Source organism: Mytilus edulis, chromosome 3 (genome assembly GCF_963676685.1).
Source record: "Mytilus edulis chromosome 3, xbMytEdul2.2, whole genome shotgun sequence".
Taxonomy (NCBI): domain Eukaryota; kingdom Metazoa; phylum Mollusca; class Bivalvia; order Mytilida; family Mytilidae; genus Mytilus; species Mytilus edulis.
The window spans coordinates 95483131-95508694 of NC_092346.1; the positions used below are offsets into that span (position 1 = coordinate 95483131).

A 25564-nucleotide genomic window follows, 5' to 3' on the forward strand; every position below is an offset into this window, starting at 1 on the left:
CCAACACCTTCACTAATATTAATTTGACTAGTTTAATTTTAATAAAATTTTGACAGAGTATTTACTTTGACTCTTTGACAAAAATATATAAAAATTTTAAAAATTGAACCAACTGTTTTATCGGAAAAATTACACTGGTTATATAGTAGTTTGACAAACACTAATTTTGATCATCGAGAAGCTTAATATTCCCTTATCCACACAACGTAATGAAAACGTTTAGCTGATTTTACAGAGTTATCTCCCTGTAGTGTTAGGTACCACCTTAATATCTAGACTGCTCACATAGACACTGATTGGCTGTCAGTAAAACAAAATACAAATTTGAATTGTAGAATTTATTTGAAGAAATAGTTAAATCATAAAGAATTCAGTATAGAATTCAGTGACAAGAAAATATTATTGCACAAACCCACAAATGAATAAATAAAAATAAAATAATTGATATACAGAAATAATCTGATTATTGATTACTGATACATGCCATTTTTCACAAACAAAATATCATAGTCTTAGAGGAAAACTTATATAAAAAATTGATCTAATTTTTCAAATAGGAAAAGCCTGTTTATTTCCAATATTCCTATTTACTAAATTCACAACATGTCGCATGTTAAAAATAACATTTGCCATATTTTAAGATGTATTTAGATTAAGAATACAACAACATTATCACTTCTTACAATTTGTAATTTATATGCATTTCATATTTCATTATTTTTTTTAATTTTGTCGACGCCCTTTTACTCATCTTTCATTATTATATCAAATATATCAGCTTTGTCACTTGTGTGAATATTAATTGGATAGAAAAAGGTTTTTGTGGAAAGAGAATGTTCATAAAAATAAAATATAAAATATTTTGTTTCTAATACAGTTTAGTGATCGTATTTATTAGGACTAGATATTCACGATAAAGAGGTAGAAGATAAAAAGGAATTCAAAGCAAAGCATTAATAACCAATAAAAAAACAAATGAATTACTATAAACCATTAACATGATTAACTTGACTAATTCAAATTCAATGCAAATAATACAAAATTCATATTCAATGCAAATAATAAAAAAAACATATTCATTGCAAATAATACAAAAATAAAATTCTCCTAGCCGTTCAAATTCCCCACAGACCAAATGTTCTGTGTTGAGAGAAGTCAGACTTTCATTTGAACTGTCACTGACAAAAATTAACAAATAAGACAGGTCCATTAATATCATAAATTATATGTCAAACATGCTAACTGAATATTTTATGACAATGATATGTCCATCAATACAATACAATAATAGTATGTAAAACATTTTCTAATTATTTTTTACAAAGCTATACAATTTGGTTTTTTTTCAAACAAATGTTACTATGTGGAGGATTTCTTTTGCCCTGGATTACCAAACAATATGAATCATACATATAAATTACATGACAGGTATGCTTGATAAGGAAAGTACAAACAAGTGGACAGTCAATTTGATCGTAACTTGAATAATGAAATGTTTTCTATTCATACAACACTTCAATCACTAAAAGAACCATTCATATATTGATTAAAGAAATGTATCATTCTCAAAGATTTCACCATGAATCTACCGAGCTCAGAAGTTGACATTAAGAACTTTTCTTCTGTGACATGATTACTATTGTTAACTTAATTTAGAAGAGTAGGCAAAATTCAAGAATTTTAACATTCAAAACAGTCAGAGAATATTAGTTTTATTCACTAGCTTTTATTGTCTTGTAAAACCCTCTTTATAATATTGAAATTCAAAACTTTCAATGGAAGATATGATTAATGGATTTATAAACATTTATAAATCTTCAAATTAATGATTTAAAAAAAATTGGAATGCATGTAATATAACACACATAAACAATAAACAACAAGCATTAATACAATATACTAATAAATAAATAATCAACAACAAAAATACATGATTGTCTTTGGAATAAAACAAGAAAAAAAAGCTACACAGATTACATTGTAATATAACAGTAATATGTTTACTATGGAATTTTGAACAAGTGTATATCAAAAGTAACTAGGTACATTAGTATTGAGCTAGACACAAACAATAGTTTGATACACTGACACAATAATGTGCTCTATGTACCATGCAAAAAACAATTGTTTTGTTAATCAAGCCATGCATGACTTGAGCACTAAGGCTAATGAACAAATCTGCTGCAATACTGTACTCCTCAAGGTTTTTTTTAAAGAGGATCTGATAAGGTAAAAAATCACAACCCACTTCAGCAAAAATTAAAAAATTAATTTTAAATGCAAATTTGGACCCTTTGATTTTTTACAAACCCAAACAGGGGTATTCATAAAGAATTCAAAGTTGACAAGAATGCCATGAAAGTCTAGCTTACTTAATTATACATGATTAATACTTCATGTAGTACAAAACATACTGATCATAACAATATAAAAATGAGGTCACGGTCACCAAACCCCTTTCACAAACACATCTGCAGTAGAATTAACTTGACCTATTATTTATGTAGTATTTATAGTCACTAGCTAGAAAATTGACATAAGCACAAAAAATTAACTGATGAGCACTTATATCATGACATAAAAAGAGGTTTTTCAGTGGAGATTTACAGCAAATACACAAAGATCTCAAAGGGTAAGAGGGCTTTTGTGAGTTAATTTAGTATATAGTTAAGAGAGAGTCATATTATTCCTGGTAATTCACAACTATCAGATAAATGTACACTGTAATCCATATAATCATGTCTTTCACTAATCTACACATTCCAAGCTTCAAATATCAGTGAAAAAAAATAGGCTAGCTTTAACATGGTGAAAAATCAAATGTTTTCAAAAAATCTTCAAATGCAGGCAGTGAAGGCTTTGCTTTATTTTAATTTACTAATTTCAAATGCTTTTTTTGTAAACCTGCAAGGTAAATTTGTTATCCTCAAACCCAACGAGTGCATCCCTGGCTTCTTTTATTGTTGTGATGTTTTACGAAAATTTGAAGCCTTGGCTTTCGGTTACAATAAAAAATTCTTTATACTAAGACATTCAGATCTTTAACAGAAACCTTTATTAGGTACAGGTTGGATAAAGAAAATTAAGTGGGAAAACAAAATTGCTGTCATTCTACTACACTGCATGGAAATGTTTTAAGACGTCTCTTGGCACATATGTCAGTTGATTTTATTTTTTAAACTTAAAAATGGCTTTACTGTAAACTATTAAACATAAACACTGAATGATAAAACTTTAAATAAAGGTGTGACGAAAACATACAATTGTATTATTTCATACCCCAACCCTCTCTTCAAGGCAAGGGTAAACATATTTAATCTACACTTCTAATAAATGGATGATTGTATAACTTTCAGTGGTATAAAAACAAATAAATAAAACAATGGCACAATCAAATGTATGATAAAAAGAAAAGATATGTGATAATGTCTGTTCACAATAATTAAGATTATGTTTGATAAGATATGTGACAATTATTTCTATTGATAATCATTTAACTGCAAGAATTATTTTTTTTATATCGAAAGAATAGATATAACAAGAAAACAGATTTCTTCCAAGATATTTTTAAATAGTATATAGTATTCAAGCTCAAAAACACTTGTACTTGGTAAATAATTTTTTTTTAACAAAATAAAATTGAATTCACCCTACTTGTGTCATTCCATGTAACTCATTGAAAAATAATCATTTCAAACCCTGCTGAATGAAAATGTAAAATTCTGTTTACTTTGAACATGTATGGTAAACAAATCCTTACAAAACTAAAAACCTAAGCATTTAATGTAAAGATAAAAAGATAAAAACCTTTTACCACCATAAAGCATTGTATCCCCAGCAACCTTACATAAGCTTTCAAAACTTTTATAGTCTCTGTACTTTTCTTAAGTTAATGTTCTAAAAAATATCAATATATTCATAGCCTTTCTGAACATTCTTCTTGTATTTTTTTCAATCTAGCTATTGGAAAGGATCCTAGTTCATTGAAACATTTCTGAAATTAGAGAAATACAACATTCAAAGTTAAATGAAATCCTTTAACAATGTAATATCTTTGCATTGACAACAAATTTTCAAGAGAAATTTGTGAAATCTTCCCATAGAAAGGATGACACGTGTAATAGTTCAGAAGTAATGATTTTATCTTCCAATGGTCTTATCTTTTTATTTTCCACTTAATAAAACCTGTTATAAGTGTCAATTGTTTCCGATTTTTGTTATTTCTTGCTGTTTGTCTTTGTATGTTTGTCCAATTCTTTCCCCAAGAAGTCAGGTGCTGGTATTTGATGTTGTTATGTGCTATATTTTTTGTAATTATCCCTTTACATGTATGACATGAAAATGAATAATTTCAAGGACCATAACTCTGCTAAAAATCATCAGACTGGAACAAAATTCAAACTTGGTCTGTAACTTGTCATGATAAAACTATATACCAATTATCAAATCAATATCTTCAAGCATGACAACAGAAGTGTGGAAAGCTGACTATTGGAGTGAATTTCAAAGTCCAAGGACTATAACTTGGCACAAAATCATCATAGTAACAGAATTGGAACTTGTCATGATAAAACTACACCAAATATCAAATCAATATCTTCAAGCATGACATTGCTTGATATATATGTATTTTTGTTTATTTAAAAGATGATTTTTTTACTTGGGTAAATCAATCAATGAATGATAGGTTTCTCTTCGAAGTCCTAGTGAATAAACTACACAGAGAACAATAGCTATAGTATTTATTGAAAAGGACAAAAGAACTTACAAAAGTATAAAAGATGGAACAATAGGAGATGAATCTGTAGAAAATTTTTATTTGGTTTATAATAATAATTTTTTTAAACACACTATTGATTCCGTTGTTAATTAACTTGCAGAAACTACTGCAAATGACAGATAGCAGACCATGATAGTATATTTCTTTAATGAAATCAATGGTCAAATCGTGGACAATTTCTATAAACAAATCAATGGTCAATGGACAGTTTCTACAAACTTATAAGTGATATCTTTAAATAAGGTGTACCTGTAAGAACGTATGACAGTCCACAATATTTGGATTATTAACGATTTCTTTAAAAACATCTGTTATTTCTGTGAATGATTTACAGGCCAATAATTTGTCTCTGTTCTGTATGACTAACATTGCACTAACTCTGTATAATATCTTAGCACCTTCATAAAACAAACAGTCCCATATTCTATATACTGTCTGAAAAAAAAAAAATATTCAAAAAACTTTGAACACAGATATGTTATCTATACTGGAAAATATAAAACTCTTGCTATTGTGTAAGAGAATAAGTTTTTTTTTCATGTATAAAGTTGAATAAAACTTAAATTGGGATAAAAGTATTCTTTGAATACACCACTTATGTTTTCAAGCATTATAAAATTTGGGAAATTTGAAATAAAGGAATCTTTTAAAATTGAGAGAAATTTTCTTGTTGTATAAAACTTGCATCCTTTATATTTTGTATAAAAAAAACCAGTTAGGCTCTTGTAAAAAGCTAAGTTTTTATAATGAGGATTGAAATGACTAGCAATATATATATATATGAATATTGAGGGGGTACAATACAAAGGTTAGGTAATTCCCCCTAAATACATTTGAAAGTATGCTAATACCAGACAAATACCAGAAAGAATAGTGTAATACATGGTACCTCACATCCTGTTCTATAAGAAAAAGGGTTGAAACAATAAATTTTCTTGAATGTGACAGTTGTAGGTAATTTACCATAAATTTCATAGCAGTAAACAAATTCTGTGTAATAAATATATTTTATTTGGATGGAGAGTTGTGTCATTGACACTCATACCACATCTGCTTATATCTATATATCTTGGGTGATTTAAAGCAACATTCTTTTTATGTTGGGTGTTTCTATAAAATATTTTCGAAAACTTAAGGTTACATGGTTACTTCAGCTTAACAAGTGAAAACAAGAATGTGTCCCCAGTACACGGATGCCTCACTTGCACTATCATTTTCCATGTTCAGTGAACCGTGAAATTGGGATCAAAACTCTTATTTGGCATTAAAATTAGAAAGATCATATTATAAGGAACATGTGTTTATTGGACTTCAACTTCATTAAAAACTATCTTGACCAAAAACTTTAACCTAAAGCAGGATGAACTGACGAACGGACGTATGAATGGACGGATGGATGGACGAACTATCGTAGGTGGGGCATAAAAAGGGGTTAACATTTAAATGGTTAACTTCCAGTGATAATTATTATCTTATATCCATTGAAATGGTATGAGAAACTTTGTCTGTAATACTTGACAGGATAAAACTTTGCTCATGCCAAGTATTTTTTTTTATTTTTTATTTGAAACAAAGATAAATTCTGCACAATTTTTTGAAAAGTGCAAATTTAGCAAAAACTTATCATTTTTCTAATAGGGGAAGACTTAGTGCGCAACAGTAATTAGCAAAAATACCATATATACAGGCAGTATTTCTATAATTCTAACATAGCGTAGTCTGAGGGACAATTGCATGCCACTGCCTTTAACTCGACCTTGAACACTGACAGTGGACATAATGGCTTACTAATATAGTAATATTTTCCCTATTTGGTCTATATATAGTTTAATACATAAATTAACAAATGGATGGGATATGTATATTTACTTACTTCTACTGGTAAAACATCAGCAAATAAACATATAAACCATTTTATACCAATCAGACACCATGAAACACTATGTTTCTCAATGTGGGCGTACACTTCTGGATCTTTCCATCTGTAAAATTAATCATTTAACATATGAACTGTGAAGTAATGTTAATCTGAAAATATATATTTTAAAAGTTGCAGAATCAGATAATGTCCTCAGGATAGTCAAATATAAAATAAAACTGCATCCACGACTTTTTATGTTTTTTGGGGGATATTAAAATAATAATAAGGAAAAAGATTTTTCCACAATAATCAAGGGAGTAGTTTGATTCTCAAAGAGAATATACATAATATGTTGATATGATCCTTGATGTATTAAATCAGGACACAATTCTTTACTTTAAAATAAAAAGAAAGCCTTAGAAAGGATATGACGTATTAGTTTATGATACAACTATCACAATATATATAAGCAATCTTTTCTCCTTCAGAGTAAAAGTTCAAATTTATTCGTTCATTTAAAAAAACAAGCAATATTATATTTCAGAAATAATTCATGGGAGCTTGAATATATCGTGATTTTACCATGGGTTGGCCCTTTATGACAAATATTTTACCCTGAGCGATAGGGAGGGGTAAAATATCGGTATAAAGGGACAACTCATGGTAGAATCATGATATATTCAAGCTGCCATGAATTATTTGGATTCTAATAGGACAAATACGACAATTCTTTTGGATCAAAGTGCTCTAGGTAGAGGCAAATATTTGCCGTTCCCATAATTAAACGCACTATTAAATTGTCGTAAAAGAACAGAGCCAACTGAATTTGTGACATGCTTAAACAATTTACAATAATGTATTTAGATAATTTAGGATGAATTTAAATGATAATTTACTTGTATGTCTCATATGTTTTAAAAGAAATGGCTTATTCCAAATTTTAGCATCGTATTTAAATTTTCCTTGTTGTGATGATTTTCGGTTTCACAAGCATGTATTTTCCCGTAAAATGCTTATATTCTTATGTCATCGTTCTATGACGTCGGGAAGCTCATTCATAAAAAGGCATAAGACGTGGGAGTATGATTGGAATAGCCCAGGAAATATATTCATATTTTACCAATGGTGTGTACTCAAAGCGTTTGAAGGACGTCATTTTAGAATCTTGAAATAAACAATTGGCTTCTAGTTGCATGGATCACAGATAACAATTATGCAATTCTTTTATTCATTTTTTATTATGCAGCATTTGGCATACATGTAAACTCAAGGCAGGAAAAAAAATGTTCTCCTTCAATGCCTTTGATAACATTAATCAATTATGTAACAAGAAAAAGTCGATGCCTGCACTCCTTAAATATCTTGCCATTTATGGAAATTTTAAGATTTTTGAAAATAGGCTTCAGCCCTTTTTATGTGTACAAACCCTGGATAATATAAAGGTTCTAGCATAAATACTATAGGAGTTAGCCAGACAAACCATGTACCTTGCATGCATAATTTTTCCTAAGAAAGACAACTAGAGGCTCTCAAGAGCCTGTATTGATCACCTGACTTTTCTTGGGTTTTTGAAACTATATAAAAAAAAACTAAAATTTGGCTACATAGTAACAACACTTGGCCAGCACCTCAAAAGGAAAGGAACAAACATGTTTGGTTTCATTCAATTCAGTGGTTCTCTAGAAGAAGAATTTTGTATGTATTTTCCATAGGGTCCTATGTTTAACTAAGTCCACAAGTTGGCGGCCATCTTGGGTGATGGATCGGCTACAAAGTAACAACACTTGGTCAGCACCTCATAAGGAACATTCATGCTATGTTTCGTTTCATTCCATTCTGTGGTTCTCGAAGTCATTTGTTTGCATTTCCCATAGGGTCCTATGTTAAACTAAGTCCCGCCGCTAGTGGCCATCTTGGATGATGGATCAGCTACAAAGTAACAAAACTAGGTCAGCACCTCATAAGGAACATTCATGCTATGTTTGGTTTCATTCCATTCAGTGGTTCTCTAAAAGAAGTCATTTGTATGCATTTCCCTTAGGGTCCTATTTTAAACTAAGTCCCCTGCTGGCGGCCATCTTGGATGATGGATCGGCTACAAAGTAACAACACTTGGTCAGCACCTCATAAGGAACATTCATGCTATGTTTGGTTTCATTCCATTCTGTGGTTCTGTAGAAGAAGTTCAAAATGTAAAAAGTTAACAACGCCGACGGACGAAAATGCCAAGTGATGAGAAAAGCTCACTTGGCCCTTTGGGCCAGGTGAGCTAAAAATTAGTTCAGAATTCTATCATTGGTGGAAAATGTTAAGAAAATCAAAATCCTTTCAATATGCACACCTTTAGTAATAAAGCATTAACACATCTAGAGTCCAAACTTTGGAAGTTAACAAGTCAATCCATGTACCATGCATGCATAGTTTCAACAAGACAATAGTTCAACATCCTGTTATTTGTAGAACATTTAAAGGAACTTAAAATCATGATAATATGCGCACCACTATTGCATAGAAATATTACTTTATAGGAAAAGATTATTTTCGTATAACAGAAATAATGGTTTTGTTTGGAAAATATCTTCAAATAAAGTTGTTTTTTTCTTCTTTTTTTTCTCTCCATCATTACCTCATTTATTCCGCTAAGTACCTCTTGCAAACCTTGCTATTTCTAATGGCTTTTAAATGGTGTTGATATATATATGTCTGAAGGTACTTGAATAACTGATGATTAATTACCTACACATTTGACTATAATATACATTTTGTAATTAACACGGTTAATATGTTCTTGTTTGTAAGTAGCATGCATTAAAATCAACGTTGTTAATATATATGAATTATATACCTTGTACATGTAATTGTGGAGAGAGCTATAGACTAAGACATGTTTTTCAATCCTTTTTATATCCTAATGAAGAAAATATGATTTAAATCAAAAAACTTTAAAACAAGGGTCCCGAATGTTTTTACAAGATATTCCGAAAGTCAGAAATCAATTTCCTCAAACTTGGCCAATTATTTACTTGTCTCACACATATTTGATTTCTTACTAGCCAAAACTAGTCAAATGATTATTATCGGCATAGTTGTAACATAAAAAGGAGAAGTTAGCTGGACAAACTGGGCAATGTGGAAAAACAGAATTCAGTATGGAGACTATAGAGAGATAGATAGGAGAAAGGTTGGAAGGACTGATATACAGGGGTAATGCAATATGCCCAGACATTTTGTTGAGCCTTGTATTTTGAATTGATGAGGTATAAAAATCAGGAATTTTTTTTTTACATCTTCAACCAGCTCCAATTTCAAATGGTATATTCTTTAGGAGTCATCACAAAATGGCCAATGACTACATGTATGCTATCTAAGAATGATGTTAAGTTTTGTTCCAATTGACCAAGTGGTAACAGAGAAGATTGTGTAACCAGATGCACTGCAGGGCACAGCTTTATACAACCGCAGAGGTTAAACCCTGTACAGTTGGGACATGTATGGAGACACAACATTCAAGTTTGAAACAGCTCTGAATTTGGATTGTGATTAAATAGTTGACACAGCATATGTTTCTGACACAGAATGAATGTGGTCTAATGTACTTGCTTTTTAATTTCCCCCCCCCCCCCCCATTTCACCTCCCCTTTTCCCTTATTCCAAAAAAATGGAGTTTGCAACAATAACTTCCCATTTATACATCATAAAATATTAAAATATAAAATGACATAGTCATGGTTAAAATTAATATTAATTAATAGTTACTTCTAAAAATGAATTTTCAGCTAATCATCTCAAGACAATCATTATTTCTTAATACATAATTTTCAAGCAGTGTATAGGAGGTAATCAAACATATATATAACAGTATTTTTTAGATTGAGTTGGATTGCTTTTAAATTATCCTTTAACCAGAAGTAGCCTTGTTTTCCCCTCTTTTTTGCCCTAATTGCTAAATGATTTGAGCCATAACTCCCCATAACCATCCCTTTGTAGTATGGAAACTTGAGGTATAATTTCTGAGAGATTTATACACATAAACACAAGTCATTGACTAGAAACTACAAAAATGATTATTGGGCCCCTATTCCCCAAACCTTTGGGACCATAACCCCCAAAATCAATCCCAACCTTCCTTTTGTGGTCATAAACATTGTGTTAAAATTTTATTGATTTCTATTTACTTATACTAAAGTTATTATCCAGAAACCACCTGTCTTTGGACGACCCTGATGACGACGTGATACCAATATAAGACCAAAAAATATTTAATTTTGCAGTGGTATAAAAAGGTGATGACAGATGCTGGATGCAAAAGCTACCAGCAATAAGTATATATTTTACCTGATAATTTCTCCTAATAATTCTTGGTCAGCCTTCACAGCTTTCATATCAGGGTTATAATAATCTACAACAGAACAGTGTATCAAGTAACATTGTTTATGTAGGTTATCAGGTAAAACTGTCCTACTTTTCTATTGCAGGTGTATTGTTTTCGGTTGGTCACAAAACTTTCCAAAATAAAAAAAACTGTCAACAGTTTGCCATATGTGGTTTAAATCGGTTTTTATTGAGTTTGGTTCATTTATCCATGTTATCAATCAATTCTTTATTATTTCTGGCTATTTCATGATTTGTTACATCAAAACCAATGTAAAAAGGGTTTGAAATCCCTCCTGGAAACCATCTGATCTTGCTGTTATTCTTGAAAGGCCTGTTTAAAGATTATAATGGTTTTCATATGTCAACTATAGGAGGCCTTATAAGTATATACCTTTTTTTATTTGATTGCTATTAATTTAGTATTTACTAGATTGATATTGTGCAAGTCGGGCAAAATGATATAGCGTTTTATAATCTAAGTGATATAAAACTACATCATTTTCTAGTTTTGAAGCTTTTACTTTCCCAAATTACAAGCCCTATTACATGTATACAGTATTTCCTTCCAAGTACTCTTACATTTATCTTGATGTGTCTCATGGTTGACATTATTTAAGTGACTTTTCCAGTTATTCTATGACAATTTTTGTTAGATTTTGTATGGTTATGGAGTTCTTAATTTTTTTAATCCTGTTAGTTTCCTGAATTACTAGCCCTATTCATACAGCATATCCTGCCAAGTAATCTAACATTTATCTTCATGTGTATTTGGGGTTGTTTATGAAAACGTTTGTTCTGTTCATTATATTTTAGGAGTGTACAAAATTTTGTTGGTAGTAAATTTGTTTTTCTTTGTAATACTCCACTAACCTGGTAACAAGTCATTGATTAGTGTATCCATCAACCAAAATACTTTTTCTTCATCTTTAATAAGCAGTAATAATAAACCAACAATGAAGTTCAATCCCTAGAAAATAAATGTAGTAATACATTATAAATACAGTATAATAGCTACAAAAAACATCATAGGTATGCCAAAAGCATGTTTTTATCTACATAAGTCATAAGTGTCATCCGTGGTTCACAAATCAAAACAATTCAATGAAAGTTCAATCTTTATATTATCCTAGGGGTCAAAGTCAAGGTCAAGAGTGATTTGACTTAGGTATGTAACATACCCCCATTTAAATGGTACCAACATTAGGCACCATCAACCAGTTTCTATAGGAATTTGGATAATTGAGCATCTTAGTCTAGATAAACATATTTTCTAGTGTAATCTGATGTAAAGGTTGTCATTTAAGTCTAATATTATGTTTATAATTATTTACAAACCTGACAGTAACCTTGGTCATGGTTTTTATGTGCGACAGCACCAAGCACATTTCTGAGAGGTTTACGTAACCCGTCAGATGTGGCAAAGTAAATATTTTCTGGGAATGTTCTGTGGAGATCTAAAATAGAAAATGAATAAGTACACACTAAATAAGGTATATCATCAACTTTTTCATTAATATTTTTTTCGTCATTTGACTGGCTATTGTCATGGTTATGCATACCCAAACTGATTAACTGATCTCGTGTCCATTTAACTTTCATCCTTTTTATACAATCTATAACGACATAGCTGATTTACCATATCTATTGTGTTCATTTAAAGAGGGGAAAAAGTTACAAGAGGGACATTCAAACTCATATATGTAGTAAATAAACAGACAATGCTATGGCTAAAAAATGGACCAATAGACAAGCAATATTACACAAACCACAACATAGAAAACTTAAGACTGGGCAACATGAACCCCACTAAAATCTGGGGGTGATATCAGGGGGGATGCTCCATCCCTTTGTGTCCATTTAACTTTAATCCTTTTTAAACAAACTGTCATGGTTGACTTACCAAGATTAATCAATTATATAAATAGGAAGATGTGATGTGAGAGCCAATATGGCAATGACAACTCCCCGTACAAGTCACAAGACCTCTAGTGTCCAATATACTAAATTTCATCTTTTTTACACCTTTTACATCATGGTTGACTTCCCAAGATTAATCAATTACATAAATAGGAAGATGTGATGTGAGAGCCAATATGGCAATGACAACTCCCCGTACAACATGTACAAGTCACAAGACCTCTAGTGTCCAATATACTAAATTTCATCTTTTTTACACCTTTTACATCATGGTTGACTTCCCAAGATTAATCAATTACATAAATAGGAAGATGTGATGTGAGAGCCAATATGGCAATGACAACTCCCCGTACAAGTCACAAGACCTCTAGTGTCCAATATACTAAATTTCATCTTTTTTACACCTTTTACATCATGGTTGACTTCCCAAAATCTAATGTGTCCAATAACTTTCATCCTTTTTAAACCTGTAGTGACATAGGTGACCTACCACATGTAAATATGTCCATACAGCTTTCATACTTTTTAAACAATCTGTAATGTCATGATTGGCTTACCAAGATCTATTGTGTCCATTAAACTTTGATCCTGTTGACTTAGTAACAGTTTTTTGTATGTATCAGGATTTCTTTTCATTTTCTCATCGGCCCCACTTACACACATCCAAACCTGAAATACAATCACTATAACAGTTCTATGTCTATCATCAACTAATATTCTTTACAGATATAGCTCCAGTTAACTGTTAGGAAAGCATTCAAAAAGTGTATTTTTGTTCATTATTTTTTCATATTTCTTTGGCCAGTTAGATGACTGTGAGTGACAATGTTTTGTATTCAGATCTGTACCAAAGGGAACCAGATTTGTTTACGTCTTATTTTTGAAAGATGACCTTTGCCCAACCCAAGACAACCAGACATAAGAGACATACAACATATAAAGCATTATTTAGAGTCAGTGAAGTGCCACTCTAGGAAATGAATTGTGAATTCAGTATAGATATGCCTTTTAAACAGTTTCTTATATTGGGAGTGTTTTAGAAGTGTTTTTTACCTTAAGACAGCAATCCATCAACAATATTAACCATAAGACATCTAGGGGTCAAGATACAGTCTGGAGGATAAGATTTAAATAGCAAACAAAGATCTTCTATCACATTTCACTCCAACATAAATTATTTTCTTACCATTGCACGGTGTCCATTTGGAATACCTTTCCTGCAAAATCTTTTCACTGAAATGAAAATTTAGAGATATTCAACACAAATCTTCCATTAACCTTTTGGGATTTGATTGCACTGACATGACTGATGAGTCTTTTTTAAATCCAAATCCTGGTATCATAATGATGAATTAACTTCAAACTCGTCTTACATGAACAGTAATATTATCAAGCCATTACATTACTTGATTTTGGTGAAATGATTAAGGCCATGGAAAATTAATCGTTGGTTTCCCCTAAAATGGGAAAATCTTAAAGACCCGGCATGCAGGGTTTTTTTTTTTTTTTTTTTTTTTGGAACTATAAAATTGCATATTTTCAACACTTTAAGTTGTCTCTGCAAAAAAATAAAAACATTACCGGCGGTAAAAAAATGACCCGGTCGGGTTAGGGGAAACCATCAATTACTTTTCCATGGCCTAAAAGTGATATTGTATTCAAACATCCACTCATACCACATCTTCCTATATCTATCTAGATTCTGAAACATTATATTGATATTTTCTTAAAGATAGAATCATTAGGAGTTAACAGTGACCAGGTTATTTTCTTCCTCATTTAGCTATCTTGTATTAGTGTTAGTGAAAGAATATATGTGCAATCGGATAACACAGTTTTTACCAGTTACAAGGCTAGAAAATTGAAGCAGTATATTCTGATTTTAATTATTCAAAATTTAGAAGCCTTACTTAAAACCTAAAGGCTGAATGTCTGTACCTGTAACCACCTGAATGTACTAAGGTCATTTACATTGCATATGTATGTGACTTCTAGTACATTATGTAGTATGTCCTAGTCTAATTGTCTCAAATGAGTTACTCCTATCAGTCCTCAGGTCATATACAGTTAATGGCTGTGACCCTGTCATAGTCTTAAGGTCAAATACAGTGGATGTCTGTGACCATGACTCTGTGCTAAAGTCATATTCATTGAACATCTGTGACCCTGTCTCAATCCTAAGCTCATATACAGTGAATGTCTATGACCATAATTCTGTCCTTAGGTCATATACAGTGAATGCCTGTGACCCAGTCTCAGTCTTCAGGTCATATTCAGTGAATGCCTGTGACCCAGTCTCAGTCCTTAGGTCATATTCAGTGAATGCCTGTGACCCAGTCTCAGTCTTCAGGTTGTATTCAGTGAATGTCTGTGAACGTGTCTCAGTCTTCAGGTCATATTCAGTGAATGTCTGTGACCGTGCTCAGTCTTCAGGTCATATACAGTGAATGTCTGTGACCGTGTCTCAGTCTTCAGGTCATATTTAGTGAATGTCTGTGACCGTGTCTCAGTCTTCAGGTCATATTCAGTGAATGCCTGTGACCCAGTCTCAGTCTTCAGGTTGTATTCAGTGAATGTCTGTGACCGTGTCTCAGTCTTCAGGTCATATTTAGTGAATGTCTGTGACCGTGTCTCAGTCTTCAGGTCATATTCAGTGAATGCCTGTGACCCAGTCTCAGTCTTCAGGTCATATTCAGTGAATGTCTGTGACCGTGTCTCAGTCTTCAGGTCATATTCAGTGAATGTCTGTGACCGTGCTCAGTCTTCAGGTCATATACAGTGAATGTCTGTGACCGTGTCTCAGTCTTCAGGTCATATTTAGTGAATGTCTGTGACCGTGTCTCAGTCTTCAGGTCATATTCAGTGAATGCCTGTGACCCAGTCTCAGTCTTCAGGTTGTATTCAGTGAATGTCTGTGACCGTGTCTCAGTCTTCAGGTCATATTCAGTGAATGTCTGTGACCGTGCTCAGTCTTCAGGTCATATACAGTGAATGTCTGTGAACCTGTCTCAGTCTTCAGGTCATATTTAGTGAATGTCTGTGACCGTGTCTCAGTCTTCAGGTCATATTCAGGGAATGTCTGTGACCGTGCCTCAGTCTTCAGGTCATATTCAGTGAATGTCTGTGACCCTGTTTCAGTCTTCAGGTCATAGTCATAAGGTCATATTCAGTGAATGTCTGTGACCCAGTCTCAGTCTTCAGGTTGTATTCAGTGAATGTCTGTGACCGTGCTCAGTCTTCAGGTCATATACAGTGAATGTCTGTGACCGTGTCTCAGTCTTCAGGTCATATTTAGTGAATGTCTGTGACCATAACTCTGTCCTCAGGTCATATTCAGTGAATGTCTGTGACCGTGTCTCAGTCTTCAGGTCATATTCAGTGAATGCCTGTGAACCTGTCTCAGTCTTCAGGTCATATACAGTGAATGCCTGTGAATCCCAGTCTCAATCTTCAGGTCATATACAGTGAATGTCTGTGACCCATTTTCAGTCATAAGGTCATATACATTGAATGTCTGTGACCATGACTCAGTCCTATAAAGGTCATATTCATTGAATGTCTGTAACCATGACTCAGTCCTAAGGTCATATTCAGTGAAGTATAACCAAGGCCAGTACATTGCACGTTCCTGACCTGGTTATTCATCTTGCTAGGTTGGGGGAACTAGCTGGTAGCTTTCATATGAATACATGTTAACGTAACACAGATTCAAAGTTCAATATATAATGTTTATTAAATCAGCATTCAGTATAATAGTTTATCAATCACAATAATCACAATAATCACATAAGTTCATGAGACATAATAAAACAGTATGTCTAATATAAATCCAAGTCTATATACGTGACTATCAGGCAAGTTTGCCAAACTGCATGGTCAACTAATATATCTTGTATATTTTATAATTCAATTTACATAACATTAATACTCGTATCTCTAATTTACATAATAATGCTAGTTTATCTATTTTCTCAAAATCAAGTCTTTGTGACATAACTTAAATCATCTTAAAAAGTAAGAAATCCCTTTTGTATATATAGCACTTCTCTAATCCTTAATTCGCTATTGTCATTTAGGCCTCAGGGGATTACATGATAATTTGCTTTACACTTATCTAAAATTGTGAAGATTTATATTAACTATTTATCAAGTGAATTATTTCTTAAGCTAGTGCTAAATATCTTAACTAATACTGAATTATAACAATTATTCAAATTCCACATTTTATCATTCTTGCATCTAAAATATACTGGTTATACCCTTCCCTTCGTCGCCAAGATTGCTCCTGCAATCTTCAATTAAAATACAAAATGCATCATGAAAAAAATAATATTATACACATATTATATAGCAACAATTGAATTACTGATTCCTGTCAATAAAGTAATACAATATATTGTGAAAGAATTGAATCACTGATTTCTGTCAATAAGATATTACAATATATATACAAAAAAAATGATGGTGAAAACATTAATTAATTCACTGATTCCTGTAATAAAACATTAATAAATATATATATATATATATATACATGTACCTGGATGGGGAATGGTCAAGTTTAGATTGTCCATATCAGGGAAGTTCTCTGAAGTTCACTAATATTGACAAGTCCAACTCTCACATAATTGATGACAATGAGCTCATTGCATACTTCATGAAGTATTTCTAAGGGCATAAAGGGGCATAAAAAATAGCAATATATACAATACAGCTGAAATATAAGATTATCAATGTTTTATCAAATAGGTCATCAGCTACAAGTTAAAAATATTAGTAATCATATCATAAATATTATTCTTAAAAATAAAATTACTTTATGCCTAACCCATAAGTATGTAATATATCAAAGAATTATCTAATTAATATAATTGAAACACAAAACAATATACAATGTATCAATAAAATATCATAAGCAATAATAACTGTTTTGTAATAAAAACATATTCAATACATATATATAGGCAATATATTTGTTCTTGAGCACAATCGTCATATTCCATGTTAACATCATTTTTGGGGAAACATCATATTGATAGTTTTTACGGATTAATGTTCATATTTTTCTGGTTCAAATTTTAACTTTATTGTCTCTTCATCTTCATCTGACACTAATCATGTACGGTTATAAAAATGTCACTATATATATATCACAAATCTCTGCTAATTTGTTCCTATAATATTAAATAAATTTTCACTAGATAAATATTATATGTCCATCATTGTTTGACTTCATTAACTTTTAAAAGCACAATATGGTCACTTCTATGGGTCCACCATTTCATCATATTGTGGGTCCACCATTATATCATTTTGTGGGTCCACCATTTCATCATTTTGTGGGTCTACCATTTCATCATTGTGTGGGTCCACCATTTCATCATTGTGTGGGTCCACCATTTCTTTATCTGTGGGTCCACCATTTCTTTATCTGTGGGTCCACCATTGGTAGGTTACTTCATGAATGTAAGTGCAACCAATATCATAATCATACATGACACCAATTAACCCTTATCTTTATTATAATTAATTCATTTGAATCGAGGGATTTTTTTTTTTTTAAATTTATTTATCTCTTATATTCACTAGAATACCTCAATTTTAGGCCAGTAACTGAACTACCTATTTGTAAATATTACAATAAATAACAATCTACATGTAAGAATTTCTAATTCTCTTCCTTTTATATTTTATCTTAATTTCCTATATTTTCTCGTCTTATTTCTATTTATTTAGCAACTGTATGCCAGTTTATTTTGTACTTTCTTATTTAGTACTCCTTAATTATTTTATCTCTTTAGCTAAAAATCTTTTAAGTCATAATAAAAAAAAAACACAGCTCAACACAGTGATGCCTATACACAATGTATGTATAGGGAACACTTGATAGTTCTATTTGTATCATTGATAAAGTACATTTTGTATAATCTGAAGTAAATTTGGTTTAAAAGTACATCAGTAGATGTGCCGTCTACCTGCAATATTTAAGGATCTAATAGTAAGAACTACTAATGTAATGAATACATTTGTCCAGCAGGATTAAATTAACAGACACTATAACTAATCTGAATATTGTGCACTTTAACCAGAAATTCAGAACAAACATAACATTTTTCAACGATACAAAAGAATATTGTCACAATTGCATTTAATTTATGTATGCTTATAATATACTGCTTGAATATCTTAAGTTTTAACATCCCTTTTTATATTTCTATACTCAGTTCCTTAGTCCAGTTAAATTTTTAAAAAAATTGTACGCAGCCTTTTCATTATTGTACATTAGCTAGCAATCATCTTGTATGATCTCAATTAAAATTGGTTGAAAGTACATCAGTAGATGTGCCGTCTACCTGCAATATTTAAGGATCTAATAGTAAGAACTACTAATGTAATGAATACATTTGTCCAGCAGGATTAAATTAACAGACACTATAACTAATCTGAATATTGTGTACTGTAACCCATAATTCAGAACAAAACAACTGCTTTTCAATAACACAAAAAAGTAAGCATTGTCTCATTGCATTGACTCATTTTCATTTAAAGTAAAACAAATATTATTTTCTACTTCAAAATCCTTAGCTTTTCTCTTATTCCTTATCAATTTGTTTTTCTACTTAATCTAGCAGAATTTAGATATATATGTTCAAAGTCTATCCATTAATTTTTTTCTCTGTATTATTTAAGGGTACATAGAATACATTTCTTTTATTTATACATATTATTTTCAAAATCTATGTGAGCTTTATTAGCTTTAAGAAAGTCTATCCAAAAATATTTTACTATCATTCACATTCTCAAGCTTTGCTGATATTTGATTTTTCTATATCTAACTTTATGTCTATGATTACCTAGTTTCAACTGTATAATATTTTCCAAAAAGGGGGCTATTATGATATTTTCCGTGAGGGGGGGTCAGGATAAACTGAATAAGACATGTTGAGTCTTTGTAGAGGGAAAATCCTATTAAAAGATCTTGACAACTTTAATTACAAAATAAAGTAAAATATAAAGATTTGGTGTCATATTAGATCATAAATAAAAGGTTGACTCACCTCTGCACACTCAGGAAAATGCACTGTTTCCTATATGGAGATATGCTGACTCTTGTCTTCAGGTATTCAGGTTCGCATCCTACGTGTATCCCTCCTTAGTACCGGAAAGCTGGGTCACTCCGCCACGTATAACCAAGGCCAGTACATTGCACGTTCCTGACCTGGTTATTCATCTTGCTAGGTTGGGGGAACTAGCTGGTAGCTTTCATATGAATACATGTTAACGTAACACAGATTCAAAGTTCAATATATAATGTTTATTAAATCAGCATTCAGTATAATAGTTTATCAATCACAATAATCACAATAATCACATAAGTTCATGAGACATAATAAAACAGTATGTCTAATATAAATCCAAGTCTATATACGTGACTATCAGGCAAGTTTGCCAAACTGCATGGTCAACTAATATATCTTGTATATTTTATAATTCAATTTACATAACATTAATACTCGTATCTCTAATTTACATAATAATGCTAGTTTATCTATTTTCTCAAAATCAAGTCTTTGTGACATAACTTAAATCATCTTAAAAAGTAAGAAATCCCTTTTGTATATATAGCACTTCTCTAATCCTTAATTCGCTATTGTCATTTAGGCCTCAGGGGATTACATGATAATTTGCTTTACACTTATCTAAAATTGTGAAGATTTATATTAACTATTTATCAAGTGAATTATTTCTTAAGCTAGTGCTAAATATCTTAACTAATACTGAATTATAACAATTATTCAAATTCCACATTTTATCATTCTTGCATCTAAAATATACTGGTTATAGAATGTCTATGACCCATTCTCAGTCCTTAGGTCATATACAGTGAATGTCTGTGACCATAACTCTGTCCTCAGGTCTTCAGTGAATGTCTATGACCCATTCTCAGTCCTTAGGTCATATTCAGTGAATGTCTGTGACCCTGTCTCAGTCTTCAGGTCATATTCAGTGAATGTATGTGACCCCGTCTCAGTCCTATAATGTTCACACAATGAAAAGTCACATACAGTGAAAATCTGGGACTAATTTCTTATTCAAACACATTTCTTGGAAGGCCTAATGAGAGATCATGAGAGATGTACCAATTACATTTTTATTCTTTTTCAAAGATTTAGAAACTTTGGATAAAAACATATTTTAAGACTCTGTTAACATTCATTTGTGAGAAATGTAAAGAATGTGTATTGATTCTGTTGACATACATGACATATGTTACTTTCTATTGATTTACATGTAGATACACTACAAGTTGGATAATAAGCCTTCTAAACTAACATTTACGTAAATCCCCATATACTGATATTTGTAATCAATTTTAAGTAATGGAAATATTATTGGATTTTTTTTTTAACAAAACCAAATCTCAAGTTAAAACCTTATCAGTGGTTAACTTTATGTTTTAGTCCTTGACTTCTAAAAGAAAAAGGTTAACTTTTATCCAAATACATGGCATTGCATGGGCTTGAATTCAAACTTTATTATAAAATATCAAAAAATAAGGATGTGTATATATGAAAGAATTTAGAAAATATTTTATGTAAATAATAATCAAGTCCATTCTTGCAGAAGTAGTCATATAAAATGATATAAATCACCATTATTGTATAAAAAGAATCATAAAAATTGTATCTTAGTCAAGTATATATATAATAGGAAATTATTACATCTCAATATATTTCCTGTCATGCCTGTGCAATTGTATTGTATTCCTAATAATTTGGATAGGACCCATTTCCTGTATGTAACTTTATTGGGAAACTTTAATTTGGAGAGAAAAAAAATCATTTCCCTGTAGAACAATATTGCATTTATAAATACACAATTGAAACAGAGCTAATTTTGATGTTGGCTCATTGGGATCTAAATCTATCTGCCTTTACTTACTTTCTTATCTTATCCTTGCTATACCTTACAAAAGACTACCTTACATCTGCCTTTACTTTACAGCAATATATATATATATATATATGACTTAATCAAGTACTTGATTATCATGATTATTCATTAAAAAAAATTTTTTTTAAATATTGCAAATATTTAACGTTTAATAATTAGTTCTTCAGGTTGATAATTAACAACATTGGTCAACATCCATGTGAAGTTTACATGTAGATCAAAACAAGTGAAACTGCGAGCTACTGCTCACTGATGATACCCCCACCGCAAGTGGATAATTTTAATAGTGTAAAAATATGCAAGTGTTCGGTAAACAGGAAGTTGTTGAGTGATGAATCTGAAAATGCATTACACGGTATAGCTGACTTGTATAAATCCTGAAACCAAATTTCAGAAATCCTTGTATAGTAATTCCTGAGAAAAATGTGACGATAATTTTCAACTTGGCTATCATATGTAAAATCATACAAGTGTTCAGTAAACAGGAAGTTGTTGAGTGATGAATCTGAAAACGCATCACACAGTATTGCAGAATTATATGAACCCTGAAACCAAATTTCAGAAATCCTTGTATTGTAGTTCCTGAGAAAAATGTGACAAAAATTTTCAACTTGGTTATCATGTGTAAAATAATACAAGTGTTCAGTAAACAGGAAGTTTTCGGTGATGAATCTGAAAACGCATCACACGGTATAGCTGACTTATATTAAGTCTGAAACCAAATATCAGAAATCCTGGTAGTGCAGTTCCTGAGAAAAATGTGACGAAAAATTTTCAACTTGGCTATCAGGTGTAAAAATGATACAAGTGTTCGGTAAACAGGAAGTTGTTGAGTGATGAATCTGAAAGCGCATCACACAGTATAGCTGACTTATATCAAGCCTGAAACCAAATTTCAGAAATCCTGGTAGTGTAGTTCCTGAGAAAAATGTGACGAAAAATATTCATGGGTCGGACGGACTGACGGACTGACGGAAGGACAGACAGAGGTAAAACAGTATACCCCCCTTTTATTCAAAGCGGGGGTATAATTAACAGGTAAATTTCAAATCTATCATTTCTATAGATATAAGAAATATCAAACATCATATTTTTGAGCACCCGTTACCAAGATTGCAGAGACCAACAATTGTGTATTGAGTTGAATTAAAAAGTGTCTGCATTTTAAATTATGTAAGACTGAAGTAATTTAGTTGATAAGTTAGGCTTTTTAAGAGAGTGGGGAATTCAATGTAAGGCACCAAATTGTATCTGATGGTTTCTCTGTCAAGGCAGTTTCTGAACTACCAACATATAATATAGAGCACTGCATATGTTGTCCTTTTGTGGGACAGACTGGGGCTGTGGGTCATTAACCATGTTAACTAGTATTTTACATAAAGATGGTGTTGGACATGTCTTACATACAAGACCTGACCCTTGCTTTCACTGAAAGATCTTACACTGGTTCTTTATATATATACATGATATATATACAAAAAAATACAAGTTTTGGGGGTGGACATGAACAAATTCCTATATTCATGTATTTGACATTTCATGGTCAAAGTTTATCTTCATAGTTAATGAGGATATGCCTAGAACTATATTATAAATATCTAAATTTTCATTTGACAGTCTCTCTCTCTTACCTTTTCTAGACTTTACTGTGTTACTACATGTATGTACACGATGTACATTCGAATGTTTTATTTTGGACAAAATTTCCTATTAATGACAATCTCTCTTACCTTTTCTAGACTTTACTAAGGATGTTTTATTTTGTACTAAAACTTCCCACTTAGAAGCTCTTCTCGCCAGGATAGAAATATATTTTGCCATGAACTCTTCATAGGTGTTGTGATCAAAATCTTCTCCCCTCTCAAATCCATATCCATCCACATTACTGGAATAATAAAGACCTTATTAATGTTTCTGTACAAACACAGACATGCATGTATAAAAAAAGTGGATACACTTAAATATCTTGCCAGCTTTGCTGACTAGCATCATGAGCATATATATCATGTATTTCTTGTATTTCTTGTATATACTCTTGTCTATGACTCAACTTTATACTAAAATTCATTGAAAATGAAATCAATCAACTACATAGCAAGTGCATGCTTCTGTCATGTCTGTGTTTGTTTAACTTTTAATATGCTTTAAAGAACTTTTGTGTTGCATGTGTACATATTGATATGAACTCCTGCTTTCTATCATGTCTATGTTTAATTGTCATGATTGTATGTGTGCATGACTTGATATACATGTACATGTATGCTTAGTTTAGTCGTACATGTATTATTGTTCTATCTGTTTTAAAAGCTCTTCAGAGCTTATGTTTGTACTTGTATATATAGCATATATATACCAACTTTAAATAAACTTTTATGTCTTATGTCTTATTTGTACAGTTATTACATGTATGGTAATACAGTGTAGCATGAATAGTATTACATTTGTAATATACAAATCCTAGGACATAGTAGCAACTTTAGAGTAGACAAATCAAATGAGTTTCTAGGGAATTAAAATATGCACCTAATTGTCAAAAATACTTGGCCGACATTTCCAGACCATTTTCCAAATGGCCTTGCGGGTACATGTAGCCATATCGGAATTTGTAGGCTACGCGTACCGCCAAATATTCATATATTGCATGTATTATCCGATCGGGAATAAAATGTGAAATAAACCTGGACATTATCACAATATAAAAGTGAAGAAAAAATGATTATTCAGAGATTTTCAGATTTGAAATGTCAAAATTTCTACTTTTCCAAATTTATTTTTACCACGTCCCCAATACCATGAATACCCTTTCATAGTAACGATCCTGGTTAATTTTTGAATATTTTTTCTTTAAATACTAATTTTAATTATAGATTATCTATTCATATATAGTAGACTCTGTTAGTGTTACATGACTGCATTCTGACAATGATAGGACATGCCAAGTCAAGGAGGATAGTTAGTCCAAATAATTCTGACGTCGACGGTCTGGCAAGGCTATTTGGACTAGGAGGATAGTCATCTATTTTTTTCATTTATTGTCATAGCTCTGTCTGATCTCAAACTGAAACCATAGTTGTATATGTGATGATGTGTGAACGGCACATTAAGGCCTTTCAATACTAATCATTATCTCACTCTCAGCTTGGAAACTCTTGTTCACCATGGCATGGGCCATGGCCATGATCATCTTTGCACTTTTTTGTATACATGTGTATGCCACTATATTCCCTATGCTCGAAGAATAAATTAACTATTTTACTTTTGGTATTCAGTTATTCATAAACAGTGATGATTACAGACCAATAAACATGTAAACTTCATAACTGTTTCTGAATAAAAAGTTATTCGTCGTTTTTGCTGGTTATCTGTACTTCATACCTTCTCATCGTATTGGTGTTAGCGTGAGACTCAACCATTGGAGCGACTGTTGATGTCTAAATCTTTATTTATTCACTAATTCCATGTTTTCATATTATAATGTCATCTGCTAGAGATTTGTCACGATCCTAAATTACAGACGACACCGAGTGGCAAGGGAAATAACTTCTTAGCGGTGCATATGAAAAAGTGGCGGAAATAGCTCATTTCGGCCATAAAACAATTTCGGCCTTGATCGGTCATATACTTAGTAAAATCAGACATATAACATGATGTCTCTTATAAAAAAAATACCTTTTTTG

The 25564-nt window shown here is 31.5% G+C and overlaps 1 protein-coding gene across 2 annotated transcripts; it reads right to left on the reverse strand.

The window, feature by feature from the left end:
- Positions 1-323: 323 nt before the first annotated feature.
- LOC139517844 (growth hormone-regulated TBC protein 1-A-like) lies at positions 324-25417 on the reverse strand. Of its 2 annotated transcripts, XM_071309303.1 has the most exons (10): positions 25263-25417; positions 23618-23772; positions 14119-14165; positions 13490-13601; positions 12351-12469; positions 11886-11982; positions 10977-11040; positions 6654-6762; positions 5030-5215; positions 324-3994 (listed from the first exon to the last, which is right to left on the reverse strand). In XM_071309303.1, exons 1-10 carry the CDS (start codon positions 25298-25300, stop codon positions 3917-3919), a joined length of 1005 nt encoding a protein of 334 aa, XP_071165404.1. In that variant the 5' UTR covers positions 25301-25417; the 3' UTR covers positions 324-3916. The 2 variants fall into 2 exon arrangements, with proteins under 2 accessions (XP_071165404.1, XP_071165405.1); XM_071309304.1 differs by lacking the exons at positions 23618-23772; positions 25263-25417 and adding an exon at positions 23519-23529.
- Between the last annotated feature and the right edge of the window lie 147 nt (positions 25418-25564).

Coding starts and splice junctions, on each gene's coding strand:
- LOC139517844 (XM_071309303.1), bottom strand. CDS start 25,300: ATGGTTGAGTCTCACGCTAACACCAATACGATGAGAAG. Junction 14,166..23,617: donor CTTAGTAAAGTCTAGAAAAG/GTAAGAGAGATT, acceptor TTTTCATTTCAG/TGAAAAGATTTTGCAGGAAA. Junction 5,216..6,653: donor CTGATGTTTTACCAGTAGAA/GTAAGTAAATAT, acceptor TTTTTTTTTCAG/ACAGTATATAGAATATGGGA.